The following is a 14155-nucleotide window of genomic DNA, read 5'->3' as shown; positions in this document are numbered from 1 at the left end:
TATATATATAGACGAATCTAGTTCGTATTAGTTAGTAATGATCAAGCCTAGGTCGGCATCGTTGAATGTTTCCACGCTGAGCTAACTGCCGCGCCGATGTCACGTTTTCGTCACTGATCAGCTCAAGAAGCCAATCGAACGAGTGGACCACTATACTAATTCGACAACAATGACGTATTATTGGTGCGTCGAGAAGCTACCTAGTCGGAAGAAGGATTTTCGTTTGTGACTGAAGATTCAACGTCTGTCGTTATCTGCCGGGCGGCCAGCATCAGCTATTTTGCGATAAAAGGCTCTTAGCATCCGAACTGGAGTCACTACGGCGCCCATCGTACCGGCGTCGTCGGCCTTCAATTTAACGCAAGCCACTAGCTACGGAAATGCCATCCGTATTATGAGCAACGTCTGCTATTTCGTTACCGTTGGCAGACCCCGGTGGGCAATGTCGAGCCCCCCACACATTGAATAACCACAGAGGCGATACTTCGCAGATGAAATGATGGCTGCAAGGAACAGAGGCTGACAATCTTGACAACGACGGATTGTTACGCGCGCATAGGAAACTGTAGCAGGGATCTCACTCTGGCTATGATGAGAAAACCCAACCTGTTCTTCGAGATGACTCATCATTGCAGTACAAATGTTGTTTCGCCCGTCGCTATCGGATCATCCAGATCCGAAGACCCATATCATTACAGGGAATTCGCACGTCTATGACGCGTTGCTAACGGTCATGTGTCGCCTAGTTGTGTTGTACCCTTTGGAAATCCCGTAATATGATGAATCGAGGCTGGCCCACTTGAAGCCGACGTAACATGATTTTACGTACGCTAATTGACAATGTTAAAACTATCACTAGGTGGTCATACAGTTATTCAGTGATCGGTTTTATCATTCTAAAAGTTAGCGCCATTAGATTAGACAACCTATACTTTCCAGTAGAGTGTCCTGGGTAGGTTTCGTGAACTAATTTATCGAATGTGGCCGTTAATCGTTCTAGCGCCCGCTAGAAATTAACAGTTTACTACGTTACGATAACTAACGAGATGCCATAAAAATAAAAAGATGAAAAAAATAAAAACGACCCGTTCGCGCTGAACAGAATGTACCTTGCACGTAGATCAACTTATTTGAAATAGGATGACGTTGCTAGAATACTTCACAGTTGCACCGCCTTTTTCCTCCTTCTGTAAGGGATGCGCCTGTGGCATACTGATTAGCGAACTAGAATTCGCGTTTTTATTTTTCGTTGTAGGAAAAACGAAAGCTATCGTATCTTTTGGTATTGTGACAGTCAGCCAGCCAGCCAGCCATACTCTCGTACTCTCCTTCAGTCCATGCATTTGTAGCCTATAGGAGTAACATCAGCAACCTACCGTCGCTGGCCATAGAGGCATCAACCCCTGCCATCGACAAACGTCACGTGGTATCTTTTAGGTAAAACTGCTTAGGGCCCACAAATTAGTTTAGAAGTTTTCGACAGTGAAATAAATTAACGTTTGTGTGTATACGTTACAAAAGTATCAACGCGTTTTCAGATAGAGACTAAATGATGTCACACGTTTCTGCTCAAAACCCCAAGTGATTTTTTCAACAATCTTTTCTGTATGTCTATTTCTCTGATTAAGTTGTTAAAGTTTAGGGATAACTTTTGATTAATAGAAGTTAATTAATTGCTCATAAATTACCGTGCGCTCATCGATCAACAACTATGATTAACAAGCATCCCGTTTGACGACACCCAATGCACGGGCGCAGACGCATTAATATATTTTTACACTGGTCTCTAATCGTATGCACAAGAGCAGGACACAATCCCGGTTAAGGCTTTATGTTTGGCAATCACAATGGATCCCATTTATTTGAACTTTGATCCGATCGTTTAATCAAATGATACGTGTTATGTATTCATCTTTGATGGCGAATTCTGCCGAAAAACGTCACAAGAAACGAATGGATTTAAATTAAGATCATGTCCTACCGTATTCGAACTCTATGGTGCAAGCATCAGGCTCCAGAATTCCCGAAGCTTGCCTGTCCGACGAAACTAGACCTAACAAGGCCTTCGTATTGATTCTTACCGCTATGTACAATCACGACAGAATATATTATGTATATAATTGTCCTCACTGACTCGTGTGTGCGCTTACCAACAGGATTTTTTTGGCAAACGTATCCTCCTGTCAAGGTGCACCTTCTCCAAATAAACGATGCGTTGAAGGTTGGATGATGCTTCGAGGGAATTGCACCACATTTGCGATGTTCTGCATCAGCTGCAATGGAAATTGGTACCGATATAAAGCCTAACCACATATTGTTTGAGCATACATTAAGATATAAATATTTCATTGATAAGGTTTTCACACTATATAAGTATGAATACAAAAACTTGACACTATTGGTAGGGGTACCTGCGCGGTTTGATCCTCACTAGGAATATGCGACGCTTTCCCAATATCATTAGTCTAAAACACAGTAATCATCCAGATCGCAGTTAGCGTGGGATCTTATGAATTTAATTGTTCTATTAATTTATGAGGTATATGTATGAAAAGAGGCACTGAAATTATCCAATTTGACTTTCTGTTAGAAACGACGGCACACGTTATCTCTTATTGTTGGGGGGCGGGGGTGCACACGTTCCGCCGCTATTAGAAAAGTCTTAAGCTAACCTGTGAGTTAGGCCGAGTGCAACACTAATCAACGATACATATTGACAGAGTAGGGTGAACGAAGTTCAAAAAAAAAAGCTCCAGATAATAATAGCACCGTTGCAGGGATCCTAAAGGACAATAGCTTCGACAAGCCACCTACTTCCTATGAAGAGATGAGAAAGCTCTTAATGTACTCTACGTAGCTCAACGAGTTCCACGCACTGGTAGTATTATTCTAAAGGAGATGTCGGTAATATTATGCCACTTCAGTTTATTATTATTTCGCTGTCTTTATCGCATCGACATGAACCGTGCTATCAATTGTAAATCCTAGAACACGATAGATTTAGGTTCCAGCGGGGGTAGTGGAGACGAAAGCGCTGACTTCATCGACTACATATCGAATGTGATGCTACATCTGATTGAGGTCAGATAAGCGTTGCCGTATATTAAAATAGCCGCACAGCCTACCTATCCAGTTTCCAAACATGTGACATATCTGATGTCGGTTGCTGTAACCCAGGTAGGTCGTTTACATTACCAGATATAGTGTGGGTTAGAAACGCCGTCTCTAATTGAACCATGGGGCGTTCTGTTCGTGCTCCCATGCTTTACCCCGTAAGTCTTAATTTCTGTTGTATCCTTGTGTTGTACTTGCAAAATTGGAATCAGCGAATTTCCAATTCATTTTGTTCGCTTTGAATATTTCAGGGGCTATTTTAGGGTGAATTTTTCGTGAAGCAATGAGCTATGTATACAGTATTGTTACGTGCGGTAATGCTCAGCCACCAGTTTCCAATCTAGGAGCTGACGTTCTCCATTTAAAGGTCCGCTTTTTAGTTAACATTACTGTTAATAGTAACAAATTAAAGAAAAACTAACTCTGTTTAATATAAAGTCACATTCCTGATATATGTCAAATTTATTGCCTTGAATGCTTCTACAACCTAAAATATGGAAGGTCTTACAATAAAATATATTCGCACAAGCTCAAGGTTCTTACTTTGCAGAAATTTCCCTGCACGCTCTCTGGCACAACCTATCCTTTTTGTCAAATGCGTCAAGTGATCCTATAGCTCGGTTCAGCTCTATTTCATCCTGCCTCCCAGTTCGGATCAATAAATTTGTGGTCTAGCAGAAAAAAATATTTGTAGCCTCGCAGCAGTCTCAAAAATCTGCTCTATAGGCCAGTGCCAGTTTTTCCTTAAGGTGTGCTTTTTATAATCCCCTTAATGGCTGAGACAACATTTGTTGACCCGCTCCCACTGCAGGTTTCCTTCCATAGGAACGGACGTCGGGATACGCGTTTGGCACCTAGTTCTGCAACCGTCACACCGAGCCACCATCTGCCCGATTTGGGCATATGTCGGAGCCGATATGGAAGCGCCTGTACTCGCTGCAGTCTTTGAATTCCTACATATGTCAATCCCTGAATGGTACAACGTGCCTCCAGGCTGGGCTCAAGACAGAATCCCAAGAAGAAGCCCGTTAACGAATATGTATTCAGGAACATACGTGCAAGCGACGTTCCTCAGATGACAGTAGATGAGGCTTCTCCTGGTACGTGTTCCCGACATGCGCCACTTCTCCCTGAACTCCAGATCGGGCACTAGCAGGAACCCCGCATCCACAATGAGGTGCCACGATAATGCGTCAAATTCGGCTGCTACTCACGTTGGAGCTCTTTCCTTAAAAGGGTTCTGTGTCCGCCTCCGTGTTGGCTATCAGAGGTTCAAATCTGACATAACTTCACAAGCAAACCTGAGCACGCGTTTACGCCACTAGCCGTAAACATACGCCCTGTTTTCAAAGTCCTATTTCATCGCGCAATCATCGAGTAATTTAGGAATGGCAAGTTCGATGTTCTGTAAAATTCTCGATGACGAATCTTAGCATTGCAGCATGGCGCACCACTTTGTCCATCTTCCAACTGATTAGTCCCCTGGCTCGAACGATCTTTTCTCCTCTCATTGACATCAATTGTAATAACAACGTACTGCTGTCGCCACAAATGTGATTTATTAGAGAACGCCTCGTCCTTATATAGCGAACAGGATTGAAATATAGTATTCATATGCACCATATATATATGTATAGAAAAATCAAATTAGGCCTCTCTGCGCTGATACCCGCGATGCACTAATAAGTCATTAAGTTGCACATTCTACGCATTTTCATCGAATTCGACTTTTTTAGGGTGTCATTAATTTGGCTATGTTTATCGTTATACTAGTAACTTCAATACGCTGAGCATCGGATGTTTGTTCTGAAAGTGTTTGCATGGCCGAGTAACGAGTGTTTAAGTTACAACCGATGGCCCCAAGTCAGTAACCTTCATGTTATGGATTAACTGGCTCTATCTACATACTCGTAACCATTGGCATCCATATTATCACCTTGTGCCTTGTAAATAGGGTGCTGCCAAGCCAAGACGGTTAGTCGCTGGCTCCTGTGCTAATCGGTTTGCTTGGCCTGCGGTAGCCTGCTTTGACACCGCTGCCCTTGCCTAAATCAGACCGTTTAATCAACTTGCATTTGTTTTACTTGCACCGAGCATTTTTGTCTCAAAGCGCCACGGCTAATTATGGCTCGTCCCTGTTAACCCTTAGAGAAAATAGAGAGGATCCTATGTATCAACCGTACTAGCCGTAGGTAGTTCATAAAGAGTCTGCTACAGGAACATCAACAAATAGTGCTATTTCATTTGGGGGTTCTAAGCGAGCGCTCTTAAGATTGTATCGTATGCTCTTTAATCGGAATAAATAGGTCACGGTATGCAGAAGGCGGAAAACTTTTTTCTTCGTAACTACAGAATAACTGTATAGATAATTGAAAGCAAATTAAACATTAAAGTTCTGTGCTTGTTATTAGATAAAACGACAATCGTAATTATGTTTGTAAAGGCACATTTATTATAGGAGCAAGAATAAATAATCAACGAAGATTTAGAAAAGCCGAGTTCGATTTCGAGGAGAGATTGCTAAAGATGGCTTAATCGAGGAAATATCTCTGGATCATGCAGACGAGCGAATCTTGCCACCAACGCATTCATATTTATTTTCTGTTTATATACATACATATATTACGTATAAATATTTGCTTGTACAGGAAGACACGATAGATAGACGTTGATTCAGGCGGAGCTTGCATCGGTCGCAGATCCTTTACGCCCGATGTATTATATGATAGTAATAATTCTAACCCACAAGACTACGCCATAAGCATCGCATAATTCAATAAACTTAAAGAGAACCTTTTGCACAAACGTATTGTCCTTATGGCCAGAGTTTAGTGATCGGCCGGTCATTGTTTTCTACCAACGCAGGTCATAGCTCTTCCTACATTTTCGATTTGAGCAATACAGCGGGACCTCGCCGAGCGGTTTTGTACTGAGGGGGGTGGGAGGCAGGGCGCCAATAGAAAACGGGCTTATGCAAAGTGCAACGATTCGAGTAGATCCTTTGCCCCAACGAAAAGTAATGAGATGCAGCAATAGAATGCAATTAATAAGATAAGAATACCCCGGCGCAACGTGGGTACGTGCACACACACACCCGCATTTATAGGGGCATTTATGCCCCATTTTATGCATTCTGTGAAAGCAGCATAGCCTTCTCTATGAAAACATTGTACCTCCTAGTAACAATGAATCGAGCGAGTAATACCAAATGATGATAGATAAAAACAGAGTTTTTTTAGGTGGCTTACTGTTGCTAGCGAGCGCACAATACGTGGAATACACATGATATTGTGTTTAGCCCCTGCCCAGCTGTACATCCCAAGGTTAGGGTTTACTACCATTGTCTTTTGGCTGTGCCAGGCTGTTCTTAAAATCTAGCAAGGCAGAGGCTTGACTTGAACAATCTGGAGGCAAAACATCCATTCGTAACATTTCCTATTGTTCGCTTTTGTATTCCCGAACGATCAAACTGTGTCTAACAGTTTTACATGGTTTAACATTGGTAGATGTCAACGCTGGACCATCACATGGCGTAGCCCGTTGCGATCAGCTCATCACAAACTATACTTTATTTTATTTAGAACCAACTACGCAGGTGAGCGAGCATTTGAATAGCTTAAACATGATAAATAGATGGATAGTAGACCAACGAAGAAAAATTGCACCAAAATACACAGAAGAAATGCCGCTGTTTGCTCACGTCGTTTAGAAGCTAGTCTGTAACGACCCATTTGAATAGTAGGGAACAGATTTAGATACCTGTCTAGGCGTTTGCATTGTTCTATACTATCGTTTCTTAACATATAGAATTTCTAATATGGCCGCTATCACCTTGACTGAATCTTGCCCATGACCACTCTCCTTTTCTTTCGACCAAGTGGAACCAATTTCGAAAAACTATGGGCCAGAACTACTTTACGTCAATTGGATAGCGGCTTTACTCTGTTCTTAAAAAAAAATCGTTAATTGTTGGGTGTTAACATGAGGTTCTGGACACTGCTCCCACCCAATAAGCCTATGTCTGGCGAAGGTGCTACGACCCATCAACAGATAGGCTTCTATAACACTACAGACTTTTCAATTTTATCTTCCTTCGCATAAACATATATGAAGTTTTGCTACATAATATGAGCAATTGATGGGAAATTTGTTGCTCTGCTCAGATTTAGCGTCGTTCAGTTCAAACTATGGCTACACAGTTTGTTCGAAAAGCATTTGTTGGTTCAAAAAAAAAGAAAAAAGGCGTACAACGTGCCTATATACATCTTAATTAGAGGGACAAAAATCGTATCGCACATATTTGCTAGTATGGAGGGGGGCTACCATTGTTCAGAATGGAACCTTCCTTGTTTTTCCTTAGGTTCACCTTGCAGCGTAAGCACGCTTCCTTGAATAAAAGTAGATTAAATCTACAAACTATGCGGATATTCCATGGAAATGTATTATTGGGAATATATATGTCAAATACTCATCTTTTAAAGACTTCAAATACTACTAAAGTTTACAATATCTGATCGATTTCTCGGCCCTCGCGAGGTTAAGCTACTTGGCAAAGTTCACATTTCCGGTACGGCGCGGATTCAAATGTCCATAGTTGATTGTACAATTTAATTTAAATGGAGTATTTATGTATTGACTCAAGACTGTCCAGAGATTAAAACCTTCTGTTTCTCGGATAAATCTGGCAAGGTATCTTATTGTAGAACTACAGCAAAATAACTTCACTCTTATATAATATTCTACGTATCATCTTTGGGTTTAGCTTACCTTACAACTTCGTGCAACATCTATTTCTGTAATATTTCTCAGTTAGCTACGTGTCCTATATGTATATATAGGACACGTAGTACGTGTCCTATATGTATATATAGGACACGTAGTTTAGGCGTATATCGCGTCAGACTTCTGTTCTGTTTTGATACGGTTTTCTTAAGCGAAATCAATGAACTTGTTCGGACACTTTCTCGGTCCTCTTACCTTATTTGAAACTAATTCTTTTAATTAAATCTATTAATACCTTCTAATATACCTATAGCTCATGTGTATATCGGTCAATGCCTCAATGCTTCTGGTCCGGCGAGCTTCGTTCAATGGCCATTTACAAATAATGAGGAACAATAGCAGCCCCCAAGGGACAATCTACCTTGGTTATTGAAAGCCAGTTGCGGCATGTATTAGGTGCTTGCTTATTATCTGCTTCGCTAAACTTGAACGATATATTACAGACATCATGTTTTTGCTCAGTGTTCCTATTGATAAATTACGGGAACATGCGCACAAAGCTCACGGATGCCAATCGAAGACAGGTTGGCAATGTTTCAGAAAAAAATTACCACCAATTTAAATTAGGTTCACCGCATCGGCTCTAAGAGACTGAGATCAAACAAAAGTTTAACGACAATCTCAGGCATTAATCGAGCAGAGGTATCGACTGATTTGAAACGGTTAATTATATTAAGCAAAAAGAGTACGACCGCCCAGGTAATAGTTGCCAATGCAGAAGCATAAGGTTTCCTTGTTCGGTTCACAATAACGAATCATTCGAAGAACGTTTTTTTTTCTTTGTTTTATCGCTTAAAGATGATATTGCTTACTGCTTTGATCATTACTAGGTTATTCTAAAATCAAACTGCGATACATCTTAATCGAAGACTTCTTCAGCTAATACCACGCAGGCTTAGCTTGTTGTGAGAGAATTTTGACATTTCTATAGCATTACATAGTAGACCTAATTTCCCTCGAAATGATGTTGTGTAACGCGAAATTGACTAGTCTTGCAGGATATCTAGCAGATAAAAATAAAGGTATCCTTGTAGGCAGAAGGTAATTGTTTAATTTAGCTAGCCCCCTGAAAAAGCGATTTCCGGAGGCGTAGGGATGAACAAAAAATGTAGTAAAAAGGGTACCTTTGTAATAGTAATTCCTAACACTTGTATATATATGAATAAAAAAGCTATTCTATTTTTCCCGCTATGAAACATTAATCTTGCTTTGCCAGACTATCATTTGCCTCGCCTCCGTTAAAATTCACGTAATTAGAAAACGTTTGATATTTTAACGAGTATAAAAATAGTTGGACACCTTTGATAGTTGTAGCACGGAATAGTGTGTCGCAGTCGTATAACGACCAATCTCAGCTCCACGTCAGACTTTTGCGGAAAGCCTGAAATACCTACAACGGAAGTTTTCGAGAGTGTCGTCGTTATCGGATAGGGCATCCTAGCGCCACGTCCAGCCATAATGCTCCGCTATGTATAATGTTATCGGCTGATGAATTTCTCGAGGAACATCGTCAAAGGGCTCGTTATGTTATAATTCTGCCATTTGATTACAGTATCGTTGACTATCCATATCTATTTTCGTCGTATCTTTTAGCGTAACTGTTTGTCTAATAGGTTAATGCAGCAACTTCTAGATGTTTACTACGCCAGTAAATGGGTTTACGGAGCGTTTTTTTAGCCGCAATCAACACTAGGCTTTATCTTTGCGCCGATACGTTTCTTAATACTAACTAGATGTAGATCTCCTATAAGGCCAGTTTTTGGGCGCCACATGGCTTTACAGTGACTACTGACTTCCCTTTGGCAGATGCTAGCCATGACGCCATCATAGGGTTATAGAGAAAGACGCGGCTCATATCAAGGTCTATCCCCCAATCATACAGAATTCTACTTAGCTGCCTAAGACGAAAGCAACTGTTAAATACTTATCTATCAATATCGATGCTCTGTTTATTCTTGATTCAGTCAGTAGGACTGCCACATATAAACTAAGATATCGAAAACATGGGCGTCACTTTTTTGGGGGTGGCATAACATTGGGTGAAGGTCATTCAAATAATGGACTATACATCGTACTATAAATGCGCCTAGAAGTAAAGCTGTTTAAAATAGGTGAAGAGCGTGAAAGGCCTTGCTATCTTTATTGAGAAAGTATATCTACTCATAGTGGTTGACAATGCACGAATTGGCGTACCGTTGATGCTATCAAGAGTGACGTCATCGCTTTGCTGGGCGCTGGTATCTAATTCGGTTTTGCGAGAGTTTACCCAAAACCACAGCGGAACGCGATATGAATAGCTCTTCCACGCCTGTTGTTCAAGCAGCTCCGACAGCAGCTGGACCGACTGAAAAAGAAATGAAAAGAAAGAACCACTAAGAAGGAGCAACATAGGAGCTTAGGCTCGGGCGTCGGCTATAACTGTTTCTACGTGTCGCTGTAATGCTAATGTTTGCCTTCTAAAAAGACACTAAAAATAGAGTGAGCCTATTCAGGCTTGAAACTAGGCGTAGGCACGCGGTCCTGTTGTGTTGCTAGAAGGAGTCAGCCGTAAAAGTACTCAATCCTAATGTTATTGCATAAAATCGGCCGCATTAACCTAGATCGACAAGCAGTGTCGGACATCTGCGCTGCGTATGTTCACGGCCTCTCAAAATCCGTTCGTAAATTAAAATTAAATCGTATAAATATACAGCGTTAGTGATTTAGCACGGCATCTACCTACAAAGGACGGCTAGTGTCAGATTAGGTTGATTACCAACAAATCACCTTCTGATACTTCACAGGGCATGCTTCACAGGGTATTGGCAATTTTCATGCTTGAAAATATCCATATGGTAATTTCACTTTGGGATACACTACTTACACTTTGGTAATAAAGTTGGCTAAAGTTAATTAAGAGATGAATACTGATAATTTTTCCCATTTGCAGACCATGGAATCTGTTCTACAAATGAACTTAAATCATGAAAATAGTGTTCCTGAGTCGCTTAAACGAGAGTCTGTAGATTATTATGTGCTGTTGTTCATTTAAACATGTCGCGTAGATTTCACTGCAAAATGACTCGTGCCTTACCCTGTGGAACGGTGGCCATTGTCGATAATACTTGTTTGCAGGTTTTTATAATGGACATTTTATGGTAAACTATGCTTAGTAATTATTTAGGCGTCCGCAGACAATAGAAATAGTATTTTCTCAAAGACCTCAAGATCATTACGTCGTCTGATCACGCCAAAGGTTTTGATTATGGTTCCGTATTTAGTTATAATACATTTCTACTAATAAATACTAGATAAAGACTCGTTCTATTTAAGTACCTTAGCTTCAGCCAAGTGTAATGTGGTCGGAGTTATAGAACAGAGTACACTTCCTGTATTTTTCCTGAACTATTCACTTAGAACTATGTCCAAGGAACGAGACCTATTTGCAGAATCAACTAATTCCACATGACTAGCCCAAAATCAATAGAAGTGTATGTCAAAAAATTAAGCACTCCTTATCTTCGATTTCATTTATGTTATTACGATGTTGACTTTGCCTAATTTTGTCGATGGCCAAACGAACAACCGCCGTGGTATGTATTTATTCATTTACATGATTTTATGTAGAAACTAGGTACCTTAAAAAATCCGAGTATCTCCAGACCGCCGGACGACAATTTCATAGACGTGAGACATTGTATGACATATAAAGAATCTTGCAATATATGATTTTTTTATTATTGATTGTTAAACGTGACTTTCTATTAAAACTGGTGATAAATATGAAATTGTAAACAATTGTTTTTTTCTGTTTAAGAAGCAGTTTATTGAAATCAAGAAATATATTATACAAACTTATTATAATTACAGATAAATTATAAAGGCTCCAATGGACTGTAGTATCAACAAAATCGATGCTTTTTATGAATCGCAAGTTATATAAAGCGCTTTATTCAGGAGCTGTGGGGCGAAGGAACAAGCGTCCACCGTGGGATTTGATTGATTCCGCAAAATTAAGATCACTTATAGATTTTTTCTCCTATAATATAGAACGACAAGTTAAGTATGAGGTTTTACCTACGGGCTTGTATGCTTCATGGTTAGTGCGAGTTGGGACAATGCTATGATTGTTACGGGCTCTTTATGATGCCCTTCGGCATAATTAGTAATAATCTAATCTTCTCTGGAGGAATAATAGCAGAGAAAACTCCTTTGAAATTACAATAGATAACATGTTTCGTTGTTTCACCATGTCTCGCCTCGATGGTAACGTCCTGTGAGAGCGACGAAATGGCACCAGTAAGCGTCGGCTCGATTCCGCTCTAATGTTGACCGTCTCCTTAGTTAGAGCCTAAGCCATTAACACCCCTAACTTCCGTTAGAGACGATGACGAGACAATGGTACCGACAAGAGATACCGATATTAGGAAAAATAGCTACCTATACTCAGCGGATGACTGCCAGCGATTGATGTGAGGGCAAAAATATATTTCGACCGTACACGTATGAATGAAAATAAATTTACTTGTTTCGATACTTTTGAACGTATCGTTAAATCTGGCTTTCTATTTTATTGAAGTACCAAATTGCCTTTCCCGCCAGACTGTATAAGGAAGTTTGCTCTCCTTATATTTCTGTCTTACACTCGTCACCAGTCATTAGGTGGTCTCCCGTATTGTCGCTAATTCATTGCGTGACCTCTTCTGAACTTCGCCTGGTAGATGACACACTCGAGTCTCGTTCGATCGCTCTGCAGTGCGTGGCATTGCTTGTGATATGTTTGTATACTTGTGCACTTCTTTTGCGAAGTGCCGAGCCCGGGTTATCAATAAAATTGCCCAATATTCTCATCGGATGTGGTCGTTCACAACTAGGACACGCCCAAACCGGATTTTTGTTTATGCCTCTGCCCGACAAAAAACACTGAGATGAAGCTAGTACGTGCAGGACGATAGATATAACTACACGATTGTTCGATAACGATGTTCTGCCTGACCTGCTGTCAGGCTCCTACGGGCTGAGCTTGGCGAATCTTGAGGTACGCTACACACGTACTATATTCTTTGCCCACTACTTTATAATTTATTTGGATCATCCTCTCTTCGTGTAGTCCACTTCTGTTTTGTAAATGCATTGTATGTTTGTATGGAAAGTTGTTGTGTCTAGTGACTATGGTAACAAATCCAACTTTAAAGTGCAAACGCACAGCTAGGTCAGACCGATTTGAGGCGAACGGAGTTGACTACTAAACAGCCTAACGCTCTTTATAGCTGCCGCCACTATGAGGAGCATAAAAGCCTTTTCCTCCCTAAACTAATTTCCCCCCTTAGTTTTCGTCAGCGAGCCAGCAAGGCAAGAGTTGATTACTTCCCAATCCCCTTGTTGAATTACTGCCATCTTCAATTGCTTCTTCTCAATGTTGGTTTTATTTTCTTAGATTCTGCGCAGCCGATATCTATCTTTTCCCCCATGAGTCAAAAAATAGCTAGAGTAACTGGTCAGCCAATCAGTTGTCGCCCATAAGCTCTCAGTTGTTACGGTCTATCCATCCGTTATTTAGCTAATCTGCAGTGTTTCTCGCTCCCTTCCTTTTTCTTTCCGTCGTCACACTTGCCCGCGTTACTTTACTTCGTGCTTTTTTAATTGTTCTTCTTTGGTCTTAATTCAAGAGGCAGTCTTTGTCCTCCTTCTTGACTTTTCGAAGACTGCAGGTTAGCTAATTAAAAGGTTACGCTGTATTTAATCAGAACATAAACTCTATCAGTGAATACAGCCCGTCCCGCAGAGCTTATTTCTTGCAAGCTACACGACGTACTTCCATCAGCTCAATCCTATTTTTATAATCGTCTACGTTGAACGAAAAATTATTCGTTTTAATAGATGAGTTTGAACATATTTTAGAGTTACAGTAAAACCCCAACAGCCTGCTGCTTAGGTGAAAGGTAAGTGATATGAAACCAAGAATAAAATAGGTAGACTAAAACACCAGTGTAAAAATGGCACACCTATTCTAGGTACACTATTTTACATACTATGCAGATGGCTACCGTATTCAGTTAATTCTCAAATTAAATTCACGTTCCTATGACATTTTTTAGGCATTTATCCGAATCTTCGTGAAGCGCTCAAGGGCACTGACAATAACCTATTCGGAACCAGAACATAGCCAAACTTAAAAACCTATCTTTCGTATGGGCACGAACTGATTTAAAGAATCGACGATACTCGGTCAAAATCAAAAACATTTTTAATAATATGACCTTTCTTCCCCCCAGATGCC

The 14155-nt window shown here is 40.6% G+C and overlaps 1 protein-coding gene across 1 annotated transcript in view; it reads right to left on the bottom strand.

Annotated features, from left to right (window-relative positions):
• The window catches only part of LOC111259764 (uncharacterized), a 185051-nt gene that overhangs the window by 29907 nt on the left and 140989 nt on the right, over positions 1–14155 (bottom strand). Inside the window, exons 24-25 of the mRNA XM_086968008.1 lie at positions 10090–10240; positions 2151–2273 (exon numbers count right to left, since the gene is read on the bottom strand). Coding sequence (XP_086824134.1) covers positions 2151–2273; positions 10090–10240 — 274 coding nt within the window. The remainder of the gene's footprint in view (positions 1–2150; positions 2274–10089; positions 10241–14155) is intronic.

Source organism: Varroa jacobsoni, unplaced genomic scaffold, assembly GCF_002532875.2.
Source record: "Varroa jacobsoni isolate VJ856 unplaced genomic scaffold, vjacob_1.0 scaffold_367, whole genome shotgun sequence".
Classification (NCBI taxonomy): domain Eukaryota; kingdom Metazoa; phylum Arthropoda; class Arachnida; order Mesostigmata; family Varroidae; genus Varroa; species Varroa jacobsoni.
The sequence above is the reverse complement of the archived record's forward strand: the minus strand, read 5'-3'. Positions and strand labels throughout refer to the sequence as shown.